The sequence below is a fragment of the Gavia stellata genome, chromosome 9 (genome assembly GCF_030936135.1).
Source record: "Gavia stellata isolate bGavSte3 chromosome 9, bGavSte3.hap2, whole genome shotgun sequence".
Taxonomy (NCBI): Eukaryota; Metazoa; Chordata; class Aves; order Gaviiformes; family Gaviidae; genus Gavia; species Gavia stellata.
In genome coordinates, this window is record NC_082602.1 from 86,262 (window position 1) to 114,217 (window position 27,956).

Sequence of the window (27,956 nt, forward strand, 5' to 3'; positions counted from 1 at the left end):
CTCCAGAAAGGCTTCTAGGAGATGGCCCAGATCTTCCACGCATCTCCTGTGCAGAAGCTGAAAGCAGGAAAGCAGAGCTGAGGTTCTGCATCATGGGGGCTGCCGGGGCGCACTGAGGTGGGATCCTGACCCAGGGGTGGGCAGGCACTGGCCAGCGGGTACCTGCATGTTCACAGCTGCCCTCACTGTCTTCCTGCCCTTTTTCATCTGCTCCTTGGAAGGACAGGACAAGACAGTCTGGCAGCACACTGCCAGCAGCTTGTGATTTTCCTCCCGCCTCAGAGGTGGCCTCAGCTTGCTGGCCAGAGGAAAAAGGAAGAGAAAACACAAAGGAGATTTACTGTCTCCAGAGTGGCTCAAACCACATCTGGGTTCCTCCTAATCGAGGGCCCCAAATCCAACACACCCCCGCCCACGCCAGCAAGCACTGCCTTCAGCGCCAGCAATTCCTGCCTCCTCCCAGGCAGCAGGCAAACCCCTGCCCCCAGGTTAAGGAACCTCGGGGGCTCCCTTCCTGTGGGAGACACCCGACATGGGGAACACCCTCCCACTCCACAGCCCCAGCAGCTCCCGGCCCCATGCTCAAGGCCACTGGGGCTGCCCCAGCCAGCTGGGATGGGGCACACTGGGAGTCCCCACAGCCCGGGGAACAGACCTCACCTCAACTCCTCCAGGGCCTGGAACACTCCATACACCAGGGAGTCCCAGGGCTCCCCCTTGATCCAGTCCTGCAAGTCCCAGAGAGAGAAGCACAGAGTTGGCAGGGGCACGAGACAGCCCTCCCGCCTCCCCTGGGGACAGGCTCTGCTGCCAGGCCTGGGCAGACACTGCCCCGGCACCCCCACGCATCCCCAAAGGCACCGCAGGAGGGCCCCTGCTCCCCAACCACAGCCACCCAGCACCAGCACTCAAGAGCCCCACCAGCTCCGGACACAGCTCCAGGAGCTCACGTGAAGCCCAGAGACCATCGTGCCTCTGGGGTAAGGAGTCCAATGGCACAGCCCAAAACTCCCCCGTGCGACCACCCCGGCTACAGGCACTCACCAGCAAGGTCCACGTTGCCTCCTGCTTTAAGGACAGCTCAAAGCTGCCGCAGTTGCCCACAGCCTGGATGGCACAGCTGACCTCGGTGATGCTCTGCACCAGGGCGAGCTTGAGCTGCAAGTCCTGAGGCCAAAGAGAGCAAAGCACCCCTTCAACTCTTTGAAGGGCTGAGAGGTGGAAGAAGAGCATGGGCAGGGGAAACCCATGGGGGGCTGGATCTGGACGTTGAGGACAAACCCTTCCTTGGGAGATCTTTAGAAAGGGACCGTCCACCTCGGTGCACCCCAGCCCCAAGGGGCTGAAGCTGGGACACCCAGGCATCCCTGCCCTGTGTGCCCCATGCTCCTACCCTCTGTTTAGCTCTGGAGAGCCACAGGATGTTGCCCACGATTTCTTTATCCACGCGGGTGAGCAGCTGCTCCTTGGGGGCACGCAGTGCAATGCCGCTGTAGGTGCGCATCAGAGCAGCACGAATGGCCTGGGCGCTCTCCATCTTCTGCTGCTGCTGGACCTGTGTCAACAGAGATGCCCTGAGAGGTCAGCCCCGGGACTCTGGCAGGCTCCTGCGGCAGGCCCTGCCCTGCACCCTCACCAGCTCCTTGTTTCCCTGGGCACCTCCCAGCAGCTCCCCAGGCCACTCCTCGAGCTGCGAGTTCCAAGGCCAGAAGTTGTTCCCATCCCACAGCTTGGGATCTCGCATGGGGATGGGGATGAGGTGCAGCCAGCATCGCACACACTGCTGGCTCTTTTACCACTGATTTGAGAGGTCGGGGAGCTGCCTGGAACCTTTCTGTGGAAAGGTATCTGACAGAGCCTGTCACGGTCCTGCTCAGACACGCAGCCCGTGCTCGTCAGGGGTGCAGATGAGCCCACTCTGCTCACCTCCCCAGGCCAGGCTGCACCGCTCTCTCTGTAGGGCCCTGCCCTGCCCTGAAAGGCTTCCCCACAGCCCCCAGGTGGGGAGCAGAGCCAGTGAGACTTCACCAGGCTCCTGCTCTTGGCCCTCAGCTTTGGGGAAGGGTCAGAGTGTCACACCGTGCCCACCCCCTTGTCGCCAGCTCCTGCTGAAGTTAAGTCAGGGGCAAGGTGGCTGCAAGCAAGCAACCGCTGCAGCTGCCCCAGCTGGGTGGCTCTGATCCACCCGGTGTCAAACCCCCTCCTCTCCAAAGACACCTCAGGGGCCCCAATGCCAGGACGTCCCCTCTGAAACAGAGGTCTCGGCTAGCTCTTACACGAATGCTTATCTCAAGGCAGCTGCCACAACTTGGCTGCTGCAGGTGTAGAAGTGAAAGAAGGCCAAAAAAGGAAAGCCAAACAGGGAAACCCTGGCTCCTTTACCTTCCAGCCCATGGAAGTCTGATAAAACCAGCCTCTGGTGAAAGCGGTGGAGAACATGTTCACTGTGTCCAAGACCAGATGGAAGTGGCTCTCAGCCGTGTGGGACACAACAGAAATCATTCCCTGCAACCACAGAGAAACAGGGAGTTGGCTCCAGCCCAGGCACTCGGCCATGGCCAGCAACAACGGCCAGGCAGGACATTGCGGCAAGGGGGAAATGGCAGCAAGGGGGAAATCGAGGTCTGGAGCAGCCCTGCCTCTCCCCCAGGAACAGGCAGGGGATGCGCAGGACAGGAACATCACCTCACCTGGGCTTCAGACAGCTGCACAGGGTTTGTCTCCTGCAGGAACCTCAGCACCTGCCCTTGGACGTGTCTGAGATCCTGACAAGCTGCCAGCACTGTCCCAAGGGCCTTGTACAGGAAAAGCTGCAAGAGAGGAGGCCACGTCCGAGATGTGGTCATGGACCGACCTGTCAGGAAAGGTCTGGCCCCAGACAGACCCGACCACCCCTGGTGGTAGCCAGCCACTGGAGTAGCCCAGGGAGGTGCATTTTGGGGGCAAGAGAAGGGGAAGCAATGAAAACCGCCTGCGTGGGCAGAGCCCCAGCCCTGGCGCGGGGCAGGAGACACACCTTCTCCCAGGAGCCGGGGGCAGAGCTGCCCAGCTGCTGGCTCAGCTCCTGGCTCAGGCCCATGGTCCAGGCCCTGTCCTCGATGGGCTCCAGTGACGCTCGCAGGAACTGTGGGGAACAGAGAGGAAGCGAGTGTTCCCCTGCCCTTGGCCAGGATGCTTTCTACGCTCGCATGTCCCGGGACACTGCTGAGGGGAGCTACTGGGAACGGCAGACTCTTCCCCTGCCCCACCCAGCCCTCTTTTCACCAGCCTCCCTCTTCTCCTAACACCTCAGGCGAGAGCTCCCCGGCATGCCAGACATAGAGGAGGAGGCAGTGCTAAGGCGTGTGCCACAGCGATAGAGGGCATTAGCCATCAGCCGTGGCACGTGCGCAGACAGCAGCTCCTCTGAGCGGGCAGGCACCTACTGCGGGGGGAGGCACAGGGCACTCAGGAGGTGCCCCCAACTCCTGCTGCCTACACAGGCAGCCCCGAGCTTCCTCCCACAACTTTGTCTGTTCCCTCTTCTCCCCCTCTATTTGTGACACCCCCCAAGGATGCTGTACCTTGAGCACACGATGCTCCCACTCTGCAGAGTCCAGGGACCTCTTGGTTTTCTCTAGAAAGCAAGAGGAAGCAAAAGCCGTCGCTGCTATTTAAGCTCACACCAAAGACGAGCCCTGTGGTCTCCTCTGCGGTCAGACCTCCCAACATTCCCAGGCCATCAGGCTAGAAAGGGCCTACAAGCACCTACACCAAAGCCCTTGTGAGGCCAAAGACACAGGAGGGATCCCAGGAACATTTGTCAGGGCCACTGATTCAAGCTGGGCAAGGACGTGCTGTCCACAACAGATCCCCACTGCTTGACTGCAGCTCCCAGAACAACTCCGACCACTGCGTGCCAGCGTGCATTGGCAACACACATTTTCTCCTTAATGACCCACCGCTTTCTGCCCATTTGCAGCTCTTCTCCCAGGCTATTGCCAAGGACAGCTGCTGCAAACCTGGCCTGGCCTGGCAACTTGGTTCTCCAAAGCCAGGGGCTGCACCCCCTCCAGGAGCACCAGTCCTGTCCCTCCCCCAAACACCGTCCCGGCCAGGACATGGGGGTGCCGCCAAGACCTGCCCTCCAAAAGGACATCAACAGCCCCATCCATCCCCTGGGCCAAATCGACACTGGGGGACGGCTGCCCCCAGCCTCAGCTTTGGCTCCCTGGAAGGGGAAAGGCTGCAGAGCAAGTGCTGGGGAACTGGGGACAATTCTCCTCCGTCACGCTGGGAAGCTGCATTTTCCTGACCCCCTTCCCTCCCCCCAGCCTCTCCCTCCCCACCCGCACTTTACCTTCCAAGTACTGCAGCAGGAGGGGGATCTCGGTAGTCCACACCACCCCCAAGGCTCGGTGTATCCTGCCATGCAGGGCCTGCAGCAGCTGCAAGGCAGCGACTGCACGTTCGCCGCTCTTGTGAGGAGCTGCTGCCACCACCTAGGCGAGGGCAGGAGAGAAGGGTCACTCCTGCCACCAGAGCTGCAGTTTTTCCCGGGAGGGAGGGAGGGAGGGATGGAGGGATGGAGGGAGCTCGATGCCGCTCCTGCACCCGGGGTGCTGCTAGCCCCAAGAAAGGAGTGGGATACCGGACAGGCCCAGGCAGTCTCAGGCACACTGCCTCCTCCTTGGGGGATCCCGGCACGGGCCTCAACAGCATCTCTGCCCTGGGCTCCCCCACCACCCCTGGCCAGAAAAGCTCTTTCCCCCGGGCCCCACTACTCACCAGCAGTCGAGCCAGCAGGGCCTGGGGAGCCGGCAGCCGGGCTGTGGGGAGGAAGAAAGGCTAGGTGAGCCAACGAGCCCCTGCCATGCCGTGCCCATCGCGCCTCCGATGCCCCACACAGGGCTGAGGGCTGAGAGCAGCTGTGCTGCCACGGCGCTGACCCGGGAGAAATCCCCAGGGCTGCCCAGCACGGGACGAAGGCAGCTCCAACATGGCCAGGAACAAGCCCCGGCTCGCCAGGAGAGTGCTGCGAGCAGGAGAGACGGGCCTCTGCGCTGGGCAAGGGGCAATGCAGGGCAGAGCCCCTCGTGCCCAGCAGCAGAGCCTGGCTCCGCCCTTTGGTTCTCCCAGGCTTCTGCTGAGGGCTGGCAGGGTGCATGTAGACACAGACTGGCCAAGCCCCTGGCTGAACCCATTAGCTTCTACCTCGCTCCTGGGAGTCCACGGCGTCAGGCTCCTCCTCGTCTTCTTCACACCCTGCGCGCTCCCGTCTCTCAACTAGGGCTCGGAGACAGCGGGAGAGCGGGATCAGCATGCCGCTGTACTGGGCTGGCACTACGTACTGCAGCAGCCTCGGCCACAGGAGCTGCAGAGAAGAACCAGGCAATTCACCACATCAGCATTTCTATTCAGCTCGAAGACAAAAGTGACAGTCTGCTTTTCCCTGAGCCTTGTGTGCTTCAGCACATGTGAGGGAAGAGGTTCACAGCATGGGGAAGCACGAAGAAAAATGTCCTGAAGGCAAGAAGTGGCCACAGCAGCAGGGCACAGGGTGACTTACTTTGGTCATCCCTCTCAGAGAGACGTCCAGCGAGCCCAGGATGTCCACACACAGGGCTCGAAGAGCTCCTTCCTCCGGTGTTACCCAGGCAAAAAGGCCTCCTGCCACCTGTAAGACAGAGTTGGCAAAACCCCTGTTACTCTCAGCTCCCGACCGACAAGGCTCAGGCATGGCCTCACCAGTGCTCCTGCGCCAACCTCCCAGGAGCACTGACCTCCTGAAGGAGGACAAAAATGGCCAGACCCAGCTCGGGAACCACTTCCCAGACCCTGGGAAGGACTAGGAAGCCTGGGAGCAGAAAGAGACACTGCTTGTCTGCACGGTCCCCCAGGGCCCAAATGCTGCTGTCGTGCCATGGTGAGGAACGTGCCCTTCAGCAGGGCTGTGCTCGATGCCAGCCCTGGCAGCAGCACGCCCAGCCCGACAGATGTGGAGGAGAAGCTGGCTCTTTCCTTTGCCCTGCTCCCAAAGCAGAGCCTCCCCGAGCCCTGGAGCAAAGCAACACCCACAGATCCCCTGGTTGGAGGGAGGCTCTAGCCAGAGGGAAGATCCTCAGCAAGTCAGCAAAAGGCTCAGCCATGCCCATCCTTCATCTCCTGGGCACCCAGCTGGAAACACTCACCAAAGGGACTGCCAGACGGCCTGTCCCCTTGCCAGAAGGGATGCGGGTCCCCAGACTGCTATTGGATGGGCAGGGCATGCTTTGGTGGGCCAGAGTATGAGAACACCACAGAAAGATCCTCTAGCCAGGCCCATCTGGCTGCAGTGGCTGTGTTTTGCTGATTGTCTGTGAGCACTTAAGGATGGAGGATGTCCTGTCCCTAGAAGACCCCTCCCTTTGCAAGGCAGCTTTGCTGAAGGTGTCTGTGGGCACAGCTCAGCCTGTGGGGTGCGCAGGCAGCCCCACAGTCCCAGGTGGCACGCCCGGGTGCAAACCCTCATCATTCACTGACGTCTCCACCAACATCAGCACACACACAGACGAGGAACAGCCATTTGCAGGTCATTCCAATGGCAGCGCCGGCGCTGATGGCCCTGCAGCGTGGAGCTCTCCATGCTCAAGGATGCCTGCAGAAGCTCTCAGTGCAAGCCAGGCACTGCTGGAAGCCCCAGGTGTCCTGCTCTGCCCTTACCAGTCTGCCTGAGGTCCGGCTGAACTCGCTGAAGATGTGCCCCACCACATCCCATGCCCAGCAGCTCTGGGAGCCGGAGCTGAGCAGCTCCCGGATGAACTCCAGAACTGCCCTCCGCACCTGCCAGGGGAGAGCGTGGTTACGGTCCTCCTGTTCAAAATCCAAAGGGAAGCCGCCTTTGCTTGGGGGCAGCCTTTGTGGCTTGCGGAGAGATGACAAGCGCATGGCAGAAGCTTTCGCTCCTGCCATCAGGGCTGGGCTTTAGCACCAGGCTGGACGGGCATTTGCCCCACAGAGCACAGCGACCTCCCCGCTCCACTCTGCCAGCTCTCCCCGGGGACGAGCCATCACCCACTGCCTGGGCAATGTGCCGGCACTTCCCCAGGCACCCCAGCTCTGCCCTGAGGGAAAGGCTTCCTCTGCCTCCCCTGGTGGCACTGTCCCTTCCCAAACCAGCTCACCTGGGCACTGGGGTCATTGCACACTGACCCCATGGCCTCCATCACCTGGGGCAGCTTCTCTTTCACTGCAGGTGCTGGAAGAGATATGGAGAGGTGTGCATTGAGGCAGAGCCCCAATGGCAGAAGCTTCCAAGTTTTTCGCACACCAACGGGACAGAAAAGCGGGGCCTGACTCTGACTTCACAGGAGGCAGCGGCATAGCCAGAGCGACTCCATTTCCAGAGGCACAGCTGTTTTATAGGGACTGAAAGCTATGGTAATATGGTAACACAGAGCACGTGAGAAATGACTTGGGTACAAGCAGCTCCTGTGCACCAGCCCACCCGCCCACCCACCAGCCTGCCCGTGTTACTGAGCTTGGAGCATCATCCCTGGTGTGCCACCATTTCTAACTGCCAGAGGAGAGCTCGAGCCCTGTCGCAGGGCGTCACCTCGGCTGGGGGACCCGCTCTTTGCAGCTCCTTTTGGGTGCAGGTGCACCGCTTTCAGCCCGTTCCTGCTCTCAGCCCAGCAGCCCCAACCCCTGCCTTCTGTCCCTGGCCCATGGCACTGACCGTCAGAGTGGGCCAGCGCTCCCAGCAGGCCTAGGGCTGCCACGCGACCGGCCTTGCTCCCACTGCTCTCCGGGGAGTGCAGAAACATGCCCGTCTCCTCAGGGCATATTCGTGCTGCAGGGAAGAAATCGCATTCTGCACTAGCAGGCAGCTGCCTCTGACTGCCGAGGACAGGGAGAGAGCCGCCACAGCACGACGGGGGATCGCCCAGTCTCCTCGCCTTACCCTGCAGCGCGATGCAGCGGGGAAGTTCTGCCTTAGGGGCCAGGCCAGGCTCTTTGGTCACGTCAGGGAGCTGTGGGAACAAGGTCTGTTTTAAAGAAATCTGCATCAGCATTGAGGGGGACTGAAAAGAAAGGGTGCTCTCTGCCCTCCTCTCCCAGAGTCCTGCTGCGACTTGGCTGAGAGGGAAATCACTGTGGGAACAGGGCTGCCCCTCAGGCCCATTCCGAACAGCCAGGATCAGGCCTCCTGCAGCCTTAAGGAACCTACGTGGCACCTGTCTCACAAATCCTGGCGTGTTCCTGGCCTGCAGGAAGGTCTGTGAGACAACGGGGGAGGAAGAGGAGGCTAAAGCTACCTAAAGGCACATCTGGGAGAAGGGGAGTCCCTAACAGCAGCTCCCAGGGAAAACCACAAACCCTCCTGGATGGGGCTTCTTGTTTGCCCTCCCCTCAGAGCAGCATCGGCAGGGTCTCTTTCCTCTGAACAGAGCCCGCTGTTGACAACTCCGTTTCCCGGCACTTCCCACTCATCAGACCTCAGCCCTCACTGGACGGGACTGGACACGGCCCTGGGCATTAGGGCAAAGCTCTTCCCATGCACAGAGCCCTACAGAGATGGCAATGCCTCCCTTCCTGAGAAGACGAGCCCGGGGGATTCTTGCCTCCCTTCTGGCCCCTCCCTGCATTTCTCTTTTCTTGCCCAAAGAGTGAGGGGAAGTCTCAGGCCTCCTCTGCTCTCCCCCTCCCTGTTCCTTCTCTAAGGCCTTCCCAGCTCCTCCTGGCACCCCACAGCTCCCCAGTGCCTCGTGGCACTCGCGCAGACCCACCCCAGCAGCCACGCCGGGCCCTGCGCAACACCTCACCTTGTTGACCCGGGAGGTGTCTCGGACCTCCTGAGATTGGTGCAGCAGCCAGAGGAGCTGCTCCCAGGCATGCTCGCGGTGCTGCTCCTCACGCAGCAGGACCTCCATCATGGCAGCCACCGCCCTGAGCACAGCCTGCTTGTCCTGAAGAGGGAAGGGAGAGGCTCTGCTTGGAGGGCTGAAGGTCTGCCTAGCACTCAGCATCGCCTGCACACCAGTCTGCCCTTCCCACTGGGAGGGGTTTCCCTTTCCCTTCTGCCCTGCAGCAGAAGGGCTCACTCCAGAGGAGAGAGAGCAGTTCCCCACGCTCGCACCCCAGCCCTCCCTGCAGAAAGGCCCCAGGACTCAGCTGCTTCCTGCCAGAGAGCCTCCAGCCCCAGGCACAGTGACAGCAGGCTCCCGGCCTGGGATGCTTTCTCATTCAGACTGCTCCCTCCCCTCACCCCTCTGCTCGCACCCCACCAGCCACAGACAGACCCACCAACGTGGACATCCCTGCTGTGGCCCCAGGCGTGGAAAGCAGCACTTCTTACCTCTTCTTCCTCGCAGCCCAGCCAATTTACCAGCGCGTAACGGAAGACTGGGTAAATGTCTTCACAGAGCTGCGCTTCCACATTGCGAGGGAAGGGGCATTGCTCCCGGCTGCCGAAGTATGTATTGACCCCTTTTGACCATTGCTCCAGAACTGCACCAGGAGAAAGGGAAGGGCAGCACGTGAGAGTCTGCAGCAGGGACGGTACCTTGCACCCTCACCCAAGCCTGCTCTAAGGATGGTCCCAGGCTCGGCAGGGCTCAGCCCAGGACCAGATCTGCATCTGAGGCCAAGCTGTGCCCTTGAGGTGTCTGGTTTCAAACACCCCACTGTTTCTCTCCTCCTCCCCATCCTTTTCCTCCTCAATGGCCTGTTCCCCTCCAGTATTTCCCAGGGGAAACAGGGGAACAGAAGCCATGGGAAGGGACCCAGGAGTTCCCCTGTGCAGCACCGTCACGTCCTACCCACAGAAACCTCCGGGGCTTCTCCCGCTCCTTCTGCACACTCACAGCGGTTTGGGATCGCCAAGGCCTGACCTCACTGTGGGCTGACACCTGCCATGTTCCCTCTGAGATCACATGGAGGCATCAACGGCCACCCCAGCCCCTGACCCTGGGACCCCAGCTAAGGAGCCGACACTCACCACTGCAGACGGCGCGCAGGATCCGGCCACTCCCCACCCGGCTCAGCATGGCACGCAGGGCAAGCAGCGTCATTCCCACGAAGGGGATGCACCGCAGGGCTGCAGAGAAGGCAGGGACAGAGGGACCGAGAGGGTCAGTGAGAGACACGGGAGACTGGGGTCGATCCCTGGCAAGGCTGGGGCTGCTGGGCCATGTGGGACATGCCAGAGGGTGTGGGGAGGGCTGCCTTCCCCAAGGGGGACACAGGAAAGCCCTTTAGGGAAATGGGGAGGACAGTGCGGGGCAGAGACCCTGCGGGTTTGTCTCCAGTGGGTTCCCACCCTCCAGGAACCAGGACTGGGCTAGTAAGGCAGAGCTGCCGGCCAGCCCTGGCACAGAGCAAGGAGGCATGGCGACTTCATAGCCCCCCAGTTCAACACAGAGCCTTCAGGAAGGGGGAGGGTGCTTTCTCCCCGTTATCACAGACCCCTACCCAAACCAAGAGGCCCAGGGTGCCGTACCGTAGCTGCGGGCCATTTTGCCCAAGGTGAGGAGCACAATCTCATCAGGGACCTTCCCCATGGCCTTCAGGTGGCTCTGGAGCTCAGACATGACAAAGTGGAAGCGGGAGCGGGCCAGAGCCACCAGGACGTCGCTAGCAGCCATCTTCACATCATCTGTCACACCCTGAAAAAGTGCCACAAGTTAAACACTCCCGAGAAAAAGGCTGAGGCACTCGGACAGGCTGAACGCCCCTGCCTCACCTGCAAGACCCCACGGGGCAGTTTGCTCAGGCCGGGCGCCTGCTGCCTCTTGTACCCTGGGGTAGGCGAGCAGCTCCCCGGTGAGACCAGGGAGGCTTTTCCCTAGCACAGCCCTGTGCTGCTGCCTTCTCTCCCTCTCTGCAGAGATGCCAGGAACAAACTGTCACAGACTCAAGGACCCCCTGGGGCCTCTCCACGGGGCTGCTGGGTTCCCAGGGCTGTTCCTCAAGTGAGCTTGAACCCAGCTCTCGCTCAGTTAGAAACAGCCCCGCGTCCACCTCTCTGCACTACTCTCTGCATCTCCTCTTCAAATGCCCTATAAGGAGGAGTCCCCTTCGGACCTCCACTGGGTCTGAATAGTTGAGGAACATCTCTGTGCTGCTCTGGATTTCCCCAAAAACCAGGGCCAGAGGCAGGCTGCTTTGGCGGCCTTGAAAGAGAACAAGCTCACCTGGGCTGCTCGCATGTCACTGGACACCTCTGCTATCAGGCGGTTCACGACACCGCTCTGCAAACTGCCATCGTCTCCTTGCAAGAAGCTCTCCAGCTCCCGGTATGTCTCCACTCGGTCACCCTGGGGACAGACCACACATAGGAGTGATGGGACTTGCTTTGCCCTCGTTGCCAGGGACCCACGAGAGAGACCTACTGCCCCCCAAATCATCTCTCTGCCATGGGCACGAGGTACGAGCTGCAGGCATCGGTCAGGACAGCCATGGGGAACGGCAAGATCTTCCACGGCACCTCTAACACTACCAGAGAGCCAGACAGGGAGGTTGATTCCACCAGGGTAAAAGGCCATGCGGGAGCCTAGGAAGTTGGTCCTGAGGATGGGGGATGGTGGAGGTCAGACGGACAGTGCCAGGCGAGGAAGGGGAAGATGTGGGAATGAGACCAGTCCCTGAGGAGGGGGAGCCATGAACTCCCTGCACCTTGGGGCACAGTGTCGCTCCCCTCGCACAGGCAGGAGCCCAGGCGCTGGGACAGTTCTGGAACCAAAGCTAAGGTGGGGCCTTGAGCACTTGGGCAAAGGTGCTGGAGAGATGCTGGGATTTATGCCAGAGGCTTTGCCTTGTCCAGGAGAGCACTGCAAGCTCCCAGGGAAAGGAGGGAGGGAGCAGTGGCATTAGTCCAGCTGGAGCAGCAGGATCGGCGCTTGGGGACGAAGCGCCTGCAGGAGGGCAGAGGTGCCATCAGGCGAGATCCCCCTCTGCCACGGCACCTGGGGAAGTCAAGGGCTTGGAGGGGAGCCCTCGAGCCCCCTTGTCTCACCTCATGGTCTTGCAGCCGCTTTAGCAGAGAAGCCCCACTAGCCACAAAGGTAGTGACGGCTTTAGGGACAGCCTTCTTTGCCCTGCCTCCATCCTCAGGATGTGCAGGTCTGGACTGAGAACCAAAGCACGGGCAGAGAGCTGGAAGAAAAGAAAGAAATCATTTTGCTGGCTGCAGGGCTTTGCACCAGGGAGGGGGGAGGATCTTCCCAGCCCCTCCCAGCACTAACAGCCCGTGCTGGGCTGTACTGGCAAGAGGGCAGTCACTGGGACAAGGGAAGGGAGTCTTCCCCTCACTGCGGCACTGGGAAGACCGCACTGGGAATACCACACTGGGGGACTGGATCCATTCTGGGCTCCCAGTGACAGAATGGCAGCAATGCGCTAGAGCGAGTCCAGCACGGGGGCCCCGAGCTGGGCGGGACATAGACATGGGACCCTGCAAGGAGGCGCTGGGAGGGCTGGGGCTGGGCAGCCCCGACAAGAGTTGGCCGGGCCAGGTCGTCTTTGAGCAGTCCCCAGCTGCCCCACGGAGGGCAGGGAGAGGATGGAGCCAGAGCCCTCTCGGAGGTGCCTGGCAGCAGGATGAGAGGTGACGGCGACGCAGGCCCCAGCAGGCAGCAGCCCCCAGCCCCCCACCACCGCCTCACCTCTGAGTGCTCTCATCCTCCTCAGGGCAGCAGGATCCCCCAGATGGACGCACTGCTCTCTCTGGGTCCTCCTCCTGCGAATGCCATGAGAAACTGGGGCAGCACCAGCCCCTTGGGAAGATATAGAGCCTGCCCACTGTGACACCCGTGCGGGGCGCATCGCGTCACAGAGGGCTGCTGTGACACAGGGACACGTGCTGGGGACACGCCGCGGGGCGGGGACCAGACACGGAGCACCCTGCGGATCTCCACAGGCCCCGAAATGCAGGATTTCCCCATTCTCCATCACTTGAACTCACTCATGGTCCTCGAACAGTTCTAGCAAGGACTTTCTCCCGAGAGCCCTTCCCAGCCCCGTCCCCGATCCACGTCCCCCTCCAGGGACCCGAGGCCACCGGAGCACTTTGTGCCACCGCTCACAGCCGCACAGCGTTACTCAGCCATCTGGCAAAGCCTCGCTGGCACCCAGGGCCTGAGAGCATCAGGCCACAAGCCTCCAGTAAACATGCACGGCAAAGTTTTTCCCCATTTTCCCATTTTCAGCCCAGAACATCAGCACTGATGGGGGGCCCCAGCCCAGCCTGTCTGGGCCCTCGGGGCACAGCTGCTCCTGGCCCATCCCGCCCTGCGGGCCGTGCTGGGCCTTCTCAGGGGAAGGCCCGGGCCCTCGCCCTGAGGCCTCGCAGCACGAACAGGCGGAGGGTGCCCAGCCCAGCCCCGGTCGGGCGCCCTCCTGCTCCCTCCCTCAGTGCCAGTGTCACCGAAATCGGGAATGGAACCCCTTCACACTGGTCTATTAAAGAGCAGGCATTACTTCATTCGGCACCGGGTGCGTGGGGGATCTCTCCAGCCAGCATGCACCCCGGGCTGAAATCATGACAGGGATTTAAAACAGGTGACAAAGTTAGTTACGCCTACTGCTCCTACCCCTTAACTAACTATTGGTTAGTACCTTTCTTACTTCATCTTACAGATACAGTTCCAATTCCCTACGCATGCCCAGAGGGGAGGGGGCTTATTTGGGTTGGGGGCATTTTCTAGCTAGGACGTGTGGGTTTCACATGACAATGAGGCAGGTCAGCCTTAAAACAGTTTTGGCACTCCATTCTATTTTCCTAGACTTCGTCCTTGTGGTAATCCTTACTGTTAGTTAGTGGAGACAGTTTTTAACTGTAATTTTATGTCTAAATACCAGGTGCACGCATTACAAAGTATCTTCTTCACATTATTTCCATTCCTTTTACACTACTTTGACCCTGCGTTTCAGGATGTTCTGTAACACCAGCACCAGGCCGAGCCACTGACTGCGGGGGCCTGGGGTTGCGGCCGTCAGCTCCTGCTGAGGCGTAGGAGCCCCCAGGTGCGGGGGGGCCTGGCTCTCAGCCTGCGGAGAAGTGGCCTCACCCTCAGCCTGCGGAGAAGTGGCCTGTGGAGAGGGTCCAGGTCGGGCCGGTGCCCTCCCCTGCCCCAGCCCTACTTTCAGGGGCGCAGCGTGATGCTGTGTGGTTACGCACGGGTGGGCCGGGAGCGGCGAGGGGCTTCTGCAAGTAGGTTCCCAAGAGCTCAGTTACTGTGTTGCTCCTCTTCCATACTGCCCCTTCTGCCTTCCGTGCAGCGAATCAGCCTGGGGCTGAGTCAGGTGGGGCGAGACCTTGGCTGTCCCAAACAGGTATTCCCCCCTCGGGGCAAGACGTCTTGGTGCCAGGCCTCTGCAAAGGGAGGACAGACTCTGGGTTGGAAAGGGCAGAGCCAGCCATCAGAGGGATCCCTCTCTCTCCAGCCAGGTCCCCCGCAAGCCCCTCTCCGGCATCAGGGAACTCCAGTCCAACGCCAGGCTCCAAAACCTGCTTCTGTCTCACGAGGAGTGTCAGAGAAGTCCCCTCTTCCCCGCCCCGGGCTGGCCCTGCAGCCGGGGGAAGCACCTTCCCTGTTTGGAGGTACTTACCAGGGCGGCTGCCGCTGCAGCTCTTGCTGCTGCCTGTTGGTCTCAGTGACGTGCTTGAATATGTCCCAGCCTGCTTGATGCGGCTCCAGCCTTTCCAGGACCCGGACCGCTCCTGGAGAAAGGTGGCTGCAACAGCAGGGAAAAGTCATCCCTCAGCTTCTGCTGGAGACCCCTTCTGCCTCCACGCCCGTCCGGCCTCTGCACCCACCCACTCCTCCATCCACCCGCACTTTCGCCCCGTGGTGAGTTTTAGGCCTTGGCTGTGGGGGGACCCTGGTCATGCCCATGTTAGGAGGAATTAGGTACACTTGCTTACTCTTTTATTACATGAGCAACAAATCACACACACACACAGAATCACAGAATCACCAAGGCTGGAAAAGACCTTTAAGATCATCAAGTCCAACCATCAACAAAAAGAAAAACAAACAAACAAAAAAACCCAACACACATCACACACCGCCATGCCCATTAAGCCATGTCCCGCAATGCCACGTCCACACGTTCCTTGAACACCTCCAGTGAGGGTGACTCCACCACTTCCCTGGGCAGTTTATTCCAGTGTGTCACCATTCTCACAGTAAAGACATTTTTCCTAATGTAGATGAACAGCAGAAAAGCTTTGGAGAAAAGCACTTCTTCAAATCTGTTATAAAGCTGTTATCTTCAAAAGCTACATACTTATTGGGAAGAGTTGAAGAGATGATTTAAAGGGAATATGTGAGGGAGAAAAAATAGTCTGTAAAGACTTACACCTCCTGTGCTTTCTGCTGATTGTTGTATAGTGTGCAGCACTACATCAGTGATGACACCATGACACTGTGGTGCACTGTGCTGCAACTGGGGAAGAGCAGTCCCTGGGCACTGCAGACGGTTTTCCTATGCAGGATTATTACTGTGTTTGGATATGGTGTGGTTATGTGAGGAGGGAAAGAAATACCATTTCAGTGTGGTACAGCCAGGGATGGAGGGAAAAGGAACGAGGATCAGGGCAGGTCGCTCATGTGGGGATGAGGCAGTGGTTTGTTTGGGGGCTTAAAGATCTCTTCTGAGATGGAGATGGGGCTGTGTGTGCTTGAGACTGAGCTGAGGGATTCCTGTGAGGTGGGGGGGGGGCAACTGATCGCAGTGTGAATCTTGGCTGCATTGGAATTGAGTCTGGTGGTTTCCTGCATCAACAACCTTTTCTGCTGTCTTCTGGAGGTAAGAGCCAATTGAGGTGGAATCTCACTGTGACTGTTGGTGCTGAAGTTCTCATCATAGCCTAGTCGGAGAGCTCTGGAGGAGACAGGAGAGGTGTCTTCTTCCAAAAGTTTGGCAGCTTACTGATTTGCTTCCTCACAGTTTATATGGTACACAGGGCAGGCAGGAGACCATCTGATGCCTCAAGGCTTTTATGCACGACCAGGTGAAAGCCTTGTCCAGTGTCCGGAGACAACTTCACACAGCCACAGCTCCGGCCGCGTGACGTGTGCCCAGATATCTCGGGACAGTTGCTGGAATGGGGAGGGAAAATGGTGGTGGAAGTTTCCTGCTCTCTAGTAAATCCTTGTTATCGTCACATTGCTTGTTTTGCTTTTTCCCCTACTGTACATTTCCTGGTACCACCACCATCATACACTTTTTCTGGGACTTACAAAGTACTTTCCTTCTGTTTGTCCATGCCTGTGAGACTTCAGCTGCTCTGCCCTGTTGCATGGCTTATTTTGCTTCTCTCTGATCGTGCCTCTTAACTTATCTCTGAGGGCTTGATGTGCTTCCGTATTTTTTCCTCTTTGTCTTTCTCTGCATCTGTGGGTTTTTTTTATTTTTATTATTTTACACTCCTGTGCAGTGGACACCTTTCTTCCCTTCCCTCTGAATGAGCTGGGGCACTTCCTTGTCCCTGTCTGTGCCATTCCCTGCTCTCCTTGGGTAAACGGAGTCTCTGTGGCCTCCCAAGTCCTCACGTTCCTTTGGTGGCTCTTGGGGCCTTAAGTTTCACCGAAAGCCTTTCTCTTGCTGGCAGCGTGTGGTTTCAGATGCATCTTTCCCTTTCTTGTCACTCCTCTGCCCCATCAGAAAGAAGGGTCACATAGATGTTTGGACAAGGTTCTGGAGCAAGTGTTTTCTCATGGTTATTCCTCAGAGCGCCCTCAGTCACGAGGCATTCCCATCACCCTCTTCTTCAGAGCTGGCCTGGTCTCAGACATTGATTGCAACTTTCTTTGCTCCTTAGTTTGGGTGCAAAACACCGCTGGGTACAAAAGAGAGGATGCTGCTCCTGGCAAGAGCTGTTGGTATCAAAACTCCCTTGCATGATGATAGATGCTGTGAAGGGTCTGTGTACTCCCTGTGTCCTGCCTCAACCCGTGTACACAGTGGTAGAAGTCCTGCCTTTTGCTGCTCTTGAGCTTTTGACTGTTAGTGGCCTCTCAGTGGAGTCTTTCTTCTGAGTCCCACTCTTTGTTTTACAACGGGTCTGCACTTGCACACTCCTGTCCTGCTTGTGGGGTAGCTGCTGATCCTCTCTCATTGCAGCTGTGAGCAGGTGCTGGAGCCTTTGACTGGAAGAGCAGAAATGGATGGAGTGGAGCGATTCAAGACCGTCTTGGGTGGCCTGGAGAGTGGAAAAAAAATTGATTTGGCAATAAAAACTGGCAATCTAACTTGGTTTTTTAGCTGCATGCAGTTTGACTGTCTGCAGGGGTAAATTCACCCCCACGCACATTTAAGCAGTCATGCTTACAAGAAAAGCCAAGAAAGAAATCACCTTTATCAGGGGGAAGCATTCCTGCCTTTCTGTGAAATTTTATCCTTCAGACAGGTAAAAAAAAGGCCCCTTCCTTATACATTGTAAGGTCTTTATTGCACTTGATTTTAACCACACACATTTATTTCAACTCAGACTAACGTCTTCATTTGCCAAATTATAAAGACTGGGGATTTCGGTGCCACAAAAATCTTACTTAGCATCTGTATGGAAGCTCAGGCTGAACTAGCAAGTTACTCTCAAAACTCAGGGAAGGTTGTTTGCTTTTAGTTTGCATAGTAGATACCTGTATAAAAAGTCTTCTATGGGTAGGTATTTCCCGCAGCAAAAAATAGAAATTAAAAAGGAAAAAGAAAAACAACAACAACAAAAAATCTAAAAAATACCCAGAACATTTGATGAACTTTATTCTTTGACTAATAGCTGTTGCTACAACTAAGATCGGGAGATGTTGTTTCCAAAACTTTCAGACATTTTTCAGTACAGTTAGCTAAGTTTCATTAATCTGAGATTTGTTTATTTGTTTTGCAGCAGGTTTTATACTAATGTGTGTCTTTAAGAAAATTTCCAGGTTTTCTGTTTGGAAGGAATTGGGATTTGTACAGTCGGATAGGAAGGAACTGCAATGAAATTACTTCAGAAAGAATTGGTAAGTGGTTGTCATCCTCAGGCCTGGAGGTACTGAAAAACCAGCGCATCCTCTGCAATGTTAATCAGCTATCAATAATAAGCATAAAACTCATTTGTACAGAGGTGATTAAACCTGGCTGCGTACAGAAGCGGGCTGCGTTCCCAACAGCGGCCCCGCCACTGACTTCAGTCCTCCACCAAACTCCTTTTTTCTTCTCCACCGCAATAAAACTAGCCTTTCCTGTACTGCTGTAACCTTAGTTCCCCCTTACGGCACATCCATTTCTCCCACCCAGAGAATAACCCGTTTCCCTCCATACGCCGTGGTCTCCCTACTGCAATAGGTGCTGGGGCCCAGAAGGTATCATAAAGGGGCAGTTTCCAATTCCCCAAACAATAAATGCAAATAACTGCTGGACAGCAATACACCACGGAAGGTGGTATGAAAGTTATTTTACTGCAGCCGCTACAGTACGTCACCGTACGATGCTGAGCTAGAACACTGCAAGGGAATGGGAAATGGCTTGGAGAAAAACTCTTGTGATTGCCCCTAGAGCTTCAGCAAGAAATGCAAAGATGAAAGCTGAGTTTTAAAAAGCACCTGCCATTTTTGACATAACTATCAGTCTGATGCAAAACACAATTTTTCACTGCTAACTGGAAACTCTTCAAGTGATTCTGGATTCCAAGTAAGATGTACCTTCCGTCAAGATATACTGAGGATTTGATGAGTTTACTGTATAGCCACAATTCTTCAGATTATGATGGTTTATATTGCTTTGTGTATGTGAAAGTCAATGAACTTTTTTGTCCCTTGCATGAAGTAGTCAAAACCTTTCTCCTTGTAAAAAAAATAAAATAAAATAAAAAAGGTTGTTGAAGTGATCAGAAAAGACTCTACTCAGTTTTAAATATAGAATATACAATGGTCTAAACTCTGCAATAAAAAAATACTGTAACTCTTGATTTCCGTGACAGTAGAGCCAAACCGTTCACTTCACCTTACCATCAAAAGTCAGCAGTTTCCACAGTTTCAAAACTATGTGTTGCAGGACGCACGCAGTGCTCTTCAGGGAGGACTCGCTCCCTGACTGATCGAGCAAGGCTTTTAACCAGCAGGATTACAATTCCACCTCTTAAAAGTTCAGTTTTCTTCCCCTGAATCCAAACTCATCTAACTAAAGAGGTCCTTCTTGCTAACAACAGCTTGAGGGCTTCTGAGGGTGCTTCCTGCTCCTCAATGTCTTTTTTTACCCCCCTCGACCACACTGTTCTTAGCAGAAGTTTTTTATTTTTCTTTTTCAGCCTTTTGTCTACCCATCTCCTTGAGTCTCTGCTCAACAGGGCAGCTGAGCCCACAGACTTTGTCAGATCCCTGCTGACACAACTCCTAAGGATACTGAGGATAATTAGTACAAAAATAAATGCTTTTCATGTAAAAAGATACTTCAGTGGTGCATTAATAAGCGATGTCTCACAATGCAGCTACGTGTTTAAAGTGTTGAATCTTGAATTGGTACAAAGAAAGCCTCTGAGGTGTCATGGAGTATATTAGTGTTCATGTGGACTGATAATTACCCCATGGAACCTGATAATGAATCTGTTCGTTGCAAAACTAGTCCAGCAACTGATTAAATAAACCTAATCTACATTTTACTGCTAATTGGCTTTTCTTCTTTGCATGATGATGGAAAAAAATCAGTATAGAAATGGACAAAACCTTCACAAAGTGAGCATGCCAGGAACAGACCGAAGGGGAAAGAGGGAGGAGAAATTTTCTTTCCAATGTTATGAGACATTCACGAGGATGTCTTTTTTTAACTGCATTTGATGACTTGCACATCCTGATAATAAATGCTAATTTATTGAAGGCTTCCTGAGACAATGGGGAAAAAAAAAATTACTTACCAGATTTGATCAGACACAGAAACACTAAAGTAAATATAAAACTATGTAACAACAGCAAAAGAAGAACCCAAACAACAAACACCACAGGTTTTCTTGGAAACCGGAATTTATCTAACAACAGTAAATTCATTCCCAGAGAGAAAGTAAGATGGCGACAACTAGGGAATGCACACAGAAGCATACGGAGCAATTAGCAGACACAGGAGTTCATACATGCATCCTTTCATCTAGCAAAGACATGGGACATGGTTTTTCCTGTTGTTATAAGGCAATATATTTGGTTTGTGACACTTGAATTTTTGAAAGGTTTATGCTAGCTCATTGGAAGACAATACTGAAGCTGTGCTTTGCATTCCCCTAACGGAAATGAAGTGAAAGGATTTGCACATGTATTATGAGATAGAACTTTGAACAATGACTTTGAACGCTGTCTTATCGTGGGCTTTGGTGACTTTTTTGCAAGATAATAATTTTTGCAATGATTATTAGAGGACTCAAAACTCAGTAGATTTATTTCTTTTCCCTCCTGGTCTGGGAACTTGTAAAGCAGTTTACTCCATCACTGTCATGGGCACTGAATCGGACTCAACAGGTAGCACTTCACAAGCAAATTTCTGCCCAGGGAAGCAATACCTAATCTAAGGTGCAGATCACAGGCTGTTAACTTAGCTCTGTGTCCGCGCTTCAGCAGCGGTGAGGCAGTTTAGCCCACACTTACCACTCACCTACCGCAGGATTAAGCATTCAGAATAGCTCACGTGCTGCAAAAACATCCAAAGTTTGTTTACTCTGAACTACGAGTTTCTGCCTCCTCTACAAAGTTGCAGAAGCACCTCACAAGCATTTGATACCAGAGGCACTGATGTTTATATGACCTTAGCTGTGATCCTAGACCTAATAAGGCCATGATAGCAATCAATTACAGTAGCTCATTGGTGGCACTGCAAAAGTGACACTCACAAAACCAGGCAACCACCAATGAAGATCGTCGCACCTTGTGGCAAAGCTCGGTCGGTTACAGGCAGCACCCAGCTGACCGAGAAGGGACTCTCACAACATTTCACCCTATATGCACACCCAGAGAGGACCATGAGATGACCTTTGGCTCTGCTTGGAAGACCTGCAGCTTCGGGGGAATTTACACTGTCTGTGCAAATGGCAGAACTGCAAAACAGGTTTTTACAAGTGTATAAACTGTAATTATACAGCACTGTGCCCAGCCTGGAGCAGATTTAATAATATTATTAATACTGCCATGAGTCAGACCAACTCTCAGAGGGCATAGTGTAAACCTTGATATTGTTCTTCAGGAAAATAAATTGCTTCTCTGGTAACAAAGAGATCCATTAATTTTGCCGGCCTTTTCCATCTCTGCACACCAAAGACCATAAACAAAGCTCACACTGTACGGATTCTTCATTGCCAATCTATCCAACTGTTTTAGAGCGTCGAAGGGAAAGAAGCTTGGAAAGGAAATATGATTCTGACCTCAGTAAATTCATGGATAGATGCCAGCTAAAGGTAAGTAATTGCGCAAGACTGAACAAAAATATTATTCTTACCAGTTACATGAAATGCTTTACTTTAGGGGTCAGCTGAGTAGATGTCTTGCCCTGTAAAGCAGGACTTCTTTTTCAAGCTACTGCTTCTGAATAATTCATACTTCAACTTTGTTCTAGAGTCATTAATATTCCTTCTCATGTTCATTGAAAAATTAAAAAGCAAATTAAAAAAAAAAAAGATGGTATTGGACTAAAAATAGTCCTTTGGCCTATGTAGTGGCTACCATCAAAAAACCCTCAGCAATCAGCATTCTGTTCCTTTTGCTACACACACTGGAGGTTCAACACCTACAGTGCAGTAAATTTTGATCTTTAAAAAAAACAAAACAACTGGTGCGAGTCACTTCAGACAAATCATTCTGAGGAGCGTATTGGCTACTATCAGCTTCTATATAACCTGACATCATAGTTAAAGTCTTACAGCATCACGGACTCAGATGGGTCTCGTCTATGTGGTGCAATGCAGCCGTTTCACATCACGCAGAAGGCTCCAACCTATCTCTGAACGAGGTTCTCTGCCCAGGCTGCTTTGTCAGATCAGAGCATCGCAGGAGTCCACTGCCAGCCCCTGGCTAGTCCAGATGCTCAGGCTTCTCTGCACTTTATCACACTGCTTTTTGCAGCACAAATGTACTACATTTATTTACTAGCTGAATCTTTTTAGGTACCATCCATATCTTCTAAAGGAATTATCATTTACAAGTCAGGTAAAGATTTGAGGTACCAAGGTAAAACTTTGAGTTCAAACATCCTTCTTCCACTTCAGTTTATCAAAATTGCTACAGCACTCCAAATAGATAAACAGCAAAGAGCCGGTAGTTTATCAACAGAACCGGTTTCTCATTTCATAGATCAGATTTCTCAAAGTGCAGTTTGACACAAAAAAGCCAAAAAGCAAACACAAAAAGCCGACACCTGAACAGATTGTAGCTTATGAAGTTAAACGAATACATTTGGCAACTCAGCACCTAAATCACTAGTCAGATTTTTCCTAGCCTAGACACGCTCCTTGGCAGACACTGCTTTGTCTCCCAGCACAGCGTATGTGCCTGACGAAGGGCAGGAACGCATACAGAGCTGGATTCCTTTCATCTGTGAGAGCTGTATCAGGAAAATTCTATGATCTGCATTATACCTTAAGATAACCAGACAAAAACCAAGGTAACGACCAAACAGCGGTTATTAATAATTTCTGCCTCACTGCCTCTGTACTGGGCACTCCACCAGATCTGTGCAGATACAATGGGGTCATACTCTTGTCACCCTGCATAGTTTGGGTGCCCTAGTAACCCTGATGAGGCCGCATACTCAGCTGGACAGTAACTTGTGGTTGCCCAGTTTCCTTAAAATGACACTAAGCCCAAGCCAAATTAATGCAAAATTTAAAGAAAAGCATTTATTCACAAAGTCAAAAACAAACAACACAGTTACAAAGGGTTATCAAATGCCAACATGTAGAAGTGCAAAAAAAGAAGTGTAAGTCAATATAACAAGGTTAAATATGGAACATCTCTCCCCTTCCCTTTCACAGCTGATTTGCTGCTGTTACAAGCTGAATATCAAGGCTCCAGTCTTGCTACACCTTACAAATCAGGCTGCAGCTGTTAGGAAGTGATTCTCCAGTAGAGAGAAATCACCTCTGTTGGAGGTGCACGTGCCCTGCAAGACCCAGTCTTCTCCCAGAAGTTTCCCAAAGGGTCCAGACAGACTTATACCACCTCCCCGAAGCTTGTTCCAGCCCTCCCTTATCCAGAAGGCACACTAATCACACACCTTGATTACAATAAGCCCTGTCTTACCTCCTTGAGATTGCACTGGTTATTAAACCAGAGCCTGTACTGTTAACCTGTGCAGAAGCAATTGATCAACTGCTGTATATTAGACACAATTTCAGCTGGTCCTAAAATGAATAAAACAACTGTGGGAGATTCTGAAACTCGCTAAGAGTATCATCTGAATCAACCAAGCACAGTGGCAGCAGTGCTTGGTGACCCTGCTCAAGCATATTTGCAGCGGGACCCTGAGGCCAGACAAAGCAGGAAACCGTAACGTGCAGGTTGGCAAAAGACTACGAGGCACAGGACGGCAAGGATGAGTAAGGCAGAGAGGATGAGTAAGGCAGAGAGGATGAGTAAGGCAGAGAGGATGAGTAAGGCAGAGGATAGCAAGAACCTCCACACTTAGAGCCTAAACCTCCCCTGTCTCCTGGTTGGAGGAAGCAGAACAGAGAGCGTGTCCTGCAATGAACAAGGGAAGTCATGATCTTAATGTCAATACTCAATGTTCTCTTAATGTCAATGTCAATCCGGAGGGGTAATACCTAGTGATTCAATTGGTTCTCCCTTTTCTTATTCTGAAATACATGAATCAAAGGTCATATATCAATATCAGTCAGGAAATTAATTCTTCTGCTTCACCCACCACAGAGACACACATCTCCATTATACCAAGCAGCAGTTCTCCTGTAAGGAAGGGGAGTTGGCACCATCTTTCATCAAGAAATTATAAAGCTCTCAGCTGCCCCTTTTTGTGATTCACTCTGCATGTTCCAGTGTGAAATGAGCCTCACGCTGACCTTTATCCCTACCCTAACTGACGCATTAACCGATCTACTTAGTGCAAGCATTTACATGAGAAAAAACATTGCTCTTTAGTGCCTCTTGATTGAAACCAGACCGTAGCAACACACAATCTTTTCAGGGACTAGTGACTAATGCTTCCTCTTCCAAAAATCTTTCTCCTAAGGTCTGTAACAAGCCTGAATGGAATAATGTGTCAAGTCCCTTCTCAAAGGTGCTTCTTCAGGGTATTTCGAGAGCAAAACACGGACACATCAGGAAAAGCAATTCCACAATTTACCAAATTTCAGAGAGACTCAGCCCTTGTAGGAAACAAGCAGTTTGCCACTGTATCAAAGCTAGAACTGCACCATCTAGTCCTACATACCTCTTACCACGGTTTTCTTTTGTTTAGCACATAAAATGTGGCATAAAGCGTACGTGACCTTTCTAGTTACAGTTCTCAACTGTGTCCACAGAAAAAGACGACAGTCGCTTGCAAAATAAACGTATAAAAATAAAATGTATTTTATAACTATATATATGCATTTTACAATATATACAATATAATAATGGATTTTATATACATTTTTATATCTATTAAAAATATATATATAATAAAAATAACATAAAAAATAAACATATAAAACTCGCAAAAAATCAAGAGGACTTACAGGATCAGTCAGTTCTGGCAAGCTCGCTTGGTAGGTGAGAGGTCTACAGTCACAAGTATTATTCACCAAGACACAGGGAAGAAACATTGGTCCCACATCGTCCCCATCGAGCACATCTACTGTCAGGCTGGTTGTACTTGTCCTTCGCTCATTAAGATTCTGTCCTCAGTCCTGTGGAGCAAACGAGTTACATCTGGTGAGACTTTCTGAACTCAGAATCTACAAAAAAGTCTGAAGTTAAAGCGAAGGGCAAAACATATAAGCACCATAATTATCCAGGTTCTAGGAAATAGCTAATTACAGAAACTTCCGCCTCCGAGCTACAGCCTTTAATTTCATAAAGGCTCAGAAATACAATTAAGAGGTAAAAATTTACCTCTTGAATTAAGAAATAGTGTGAGACATCTATTACTCAGAAATAATACAGTTTTGAGAAATTAATTCTCAGGAAATGTGTGAGATGAAGATACATGTCTTGTTAAATAGATATAAAAATGGAGCGTATTTGTATGACATAGAGAGTCCCTCGTGCCTTACTTAAAATCTGAAATGTACTCTTATGCTGCCTTGTGTAGCTCTACCGGATCCTATCTGTAAGTAAAAGGACTTTCACTTACAGAAACGGAAAGCATAAGCAGTAACAGCTACTTTTCTAATTGGCAGTGGGAAGGCCATGGACTGTAATGCTCAATCCACCTCTGCATGCCACATTTTAGGAAAGATTTAGCACCTCCTTCCCCACCTCCCACCCCCCCCAAAAATAACCAGCCAGAGGACAGCAATGAGATTGATCTAAGATCTCCAAACTGTACTCCATGTGGAAAGCTGATTTGTCTAGAGAATGAGTTATACTGCTCATGGTTTAAAGGTTGAAGAACGCTTCTGTCCACAATAAAGCAGCTACAATGCTGCATCCCAAAAAAGTCTCCATGCTGCGTGACAGGTTCTTTTCAATCTATCATGGTTTCACTTTGTTTGTTTGTTTGTTTGTTTTGGGTTTTTTTAACTCTTTGGGTACACAAGACAACATTGACTATTGCAACTTCTTTATTGTCTCTTTTTTCTCTTTCCAGATGGTACAGAATAAAACTATACTTTCCTGAATTGTGGGAACCACCCGGATTATTTTTACACGCTGAACAATGTACACGCTAGCAACAGTTCACCGTTCCTTTCTTTCTTCTTTTGTTATCATAGCAAAAAACCAGCATGACTCTCCAATACTTTTTTTTTAAATAGTCAAAAATATTTCCATTTTCATGAAGCAACTGTTGTGATAGCTTTTCTTTACAAAAAGAAAATCTTGCGGAGGGAGTATGGGCCATTAGCTAAGTCTTGCCCTCCTATCCGAGGATAACACTGACAGAAAAAAGCAATTTTTTTTAAGTATTTATGCTGTTTAATATCGTCATCTGCGTAAGACGAATAGGTCATTGCTCTGAATCAGACTGGGTACTTATATTTTTTTTCCTATTTTGGAGTCCACTCAGTTCTTGGAACCCCTTTACCTTTACAGTTACTAAATACGTGAATTTCTGAATTCAGTTTTCTTCACGGTCAATGATGAAAAACAGTAACAGCTACAAGGAGCAGCCTTCATCATCAACCAATCTTTTCTACATTCCCCCAATATGTGCTCTTGAGTAATACTGGGTCAAAGCACAGATACAGAGTTATTGATTTCATAAGAAAACACATGGCCTTGCAAGACATTTCCATCATGCAAGCTGCCCTATGATAAAAAAACACGATACAGAGGCTATCAGCACAGCTCTAGTCCCAAACCCAGTACCACAAAGGTGACAATTTACTGCCTAAGGACATATATTCAAAGGAACGAACAAATTAAGATGAGATTGCTTTGTTGTACTGCCACCATGGATCCCAAGCTGTGCCTTCACCAGTTACTCCCCCAGCGTGACAGGCTTCCCTCCTCACGCGAGGTGTTCGCACTGCTGCATGCCATGCCCGTCTCTTGAAAACCACGACCTGCTCAACTACCCCAGTTACTTTTCTAGGAGTGCTGTGTCTCATGAAACTCACAGCTCTGACATCAAAGGAAAAGAGCAGAATAAATGCAGAATAAATTATTGGTAAAACAACAAGGCAAATCAGTTCTGAGCCTTCACGTATTCCTTTTCAAGAGATCAGCAAGTTACGTTACCCGGGTAAAACGACTTGTTCCAACAGCTGTAACTGTGTGGGCCAGGAGCATCTTTAAATATATCTGAGTGCGAGAAGCACCGAGACATCCTCGGAGCCTGTCTTCTATTGGGGGAATGCTGAACATGCCACAAAATATGTAGGGAAGTGGATTGTAAAATGTATTTACAATTCTGTATCAGAAGGATGACAGTAATATAAATGCGTGAATTCAGGAGCAAGCTATCTAAAGTTGCTTCAGAGCATTCTCATTTTCCCACAAACAAAGTAGTGTCACAACAGAGGTAAACAACAGAGGAGAAGTTTTCGTTTCAGCTATTGTCGGAAGGACAAAAAGGGAAAAAAGCTTTCACAGCCTTCAAGGGCACCAAAAAACTTCCCTGATGACAGATACATAAGATACAGTTTAAACATCACTCTTCTCCGTATGCATTATCCACTGCCAGCCACTCTATCAAAACCTCCACATACGCTTGCAAGACAACTTGAAAGAAAAATCATACCTTCATAGAAAAATGCATTTCAAACCTGAAGGATACAACCAAATTATAGCCATTAAACTCGTTTGAGATCAAATTAGCATCGCTAGATTTGTTAGAAAATGAACACTTAGTGACACCAGAAGGCACTTTTATGCATGGGCTGTACTATGAATTTGCAACTTGCTCTTTGTGCCAAAAAGGTTGTCTTGTTACACACACTCAGCAAGCTTTTTTAACCAGTAATAATATGTCTAAGCTTTCAGCAACCGAGATAAATCTTAAATAAGATCTTCAGGAGAAGAGTATTATCAGACCTGGTAGTTCAGCGAGACTTTTCCTTTCCTTTGAAAAATCTCAATCTCTAAACTAAACCCCCCCCAAATCAGTGGCACAAATGGTCGTTAAGAGAGCTATACTTACATTTGCTTGAACAATGACAAAATAATGTGTCTTTTCTTCGTAATTTAGTCTTTCCCATAGAATACTGCTCCAGACAAAGTGAGAGGAATATCAAAGGTGCTGCTGGAAGTCTGAAAAAGTTAAAACAGTACGATAAAATTGAACATGCTTCAAAGTTAAAACATGTTTCAGATAGGACACAACGAGATGATCGATTGGATGGCACACCAAAATTGCATATGCTTTCCACATTAGAGATT

General features: G+C 51.9%; 1 protein-coding gene and 1 long non-coding RNA gene across 2 annotated transcripts; both read right to left on the reverse strand.

Annotated features, from left to right (window-relative positions):
* Nucleotides 1-27: 27 nt before the first annotated feature.
* Nucleotides 28-14,575, reverse strand: LOC132317513 (maestro heat-like repeat-containing protein family member 2B; the record flags this gene model as incomplete). Its single annotated transcript, XM_059821297.1, has 25 exons — nucleotides 14,569-14,575; nucleotides 12,624-12,697; nucleotides 11,975-12,114; nucleotides 11,154-11,276; nucleotides 10,460-10,625; nucleotides 9,959-10,057; nucleotides 9,317-9,468; nucleotides 8,784-8,927; nucleotides 7,922-7,991; nucleotides 7,697-7,810; nucleotides 7,143-7,216; nucleotides 6,682-6,801; nucleotides 5,549-5,656; nucleotides 5,194-5,353; nucleotides 4,768-4,808; nucleotides 4,340-4,481; nucleotides 3,564-3,616; nucleotides 3,017-3,124; nucleotides 2,691-2,810; nucleotides 2,383-2,505; nucleotides 1,394-1,555; nucleotides 1,045-1,167; nucleotides 661-728; nucleotides 163-298; nucleotides 28-57 (listed from the first exon to the last, which is right to left on the reverse strand). Coding segments are annotated over exons 2-25 (2,592 nt in total), but the record flags the coding sequence as incomplete, so codon positions are not given.
* Nucleotides 14,576-17,121: 2,546 nt separating this feature from the next.
* On the reverse strand, nucleotides 17,122-27,766 carry LOC132317567 (uncharacterized). Its single transcript, XR_009484108.1, has 3 exons — nucleotides 27,718-27,766; nucleotides 24,653-24,823; nucleotides 17,122-17,167 (listed from the first exon to the last, which is right to left on the reverse strand). It is a non-coding gene; the product is annotated as an uncharacterized LOC132317567 (long non-coding RNA).
* Between the last annotated feature and the right edge of the window lie 190 nt (nucleotides 27,767-27,956).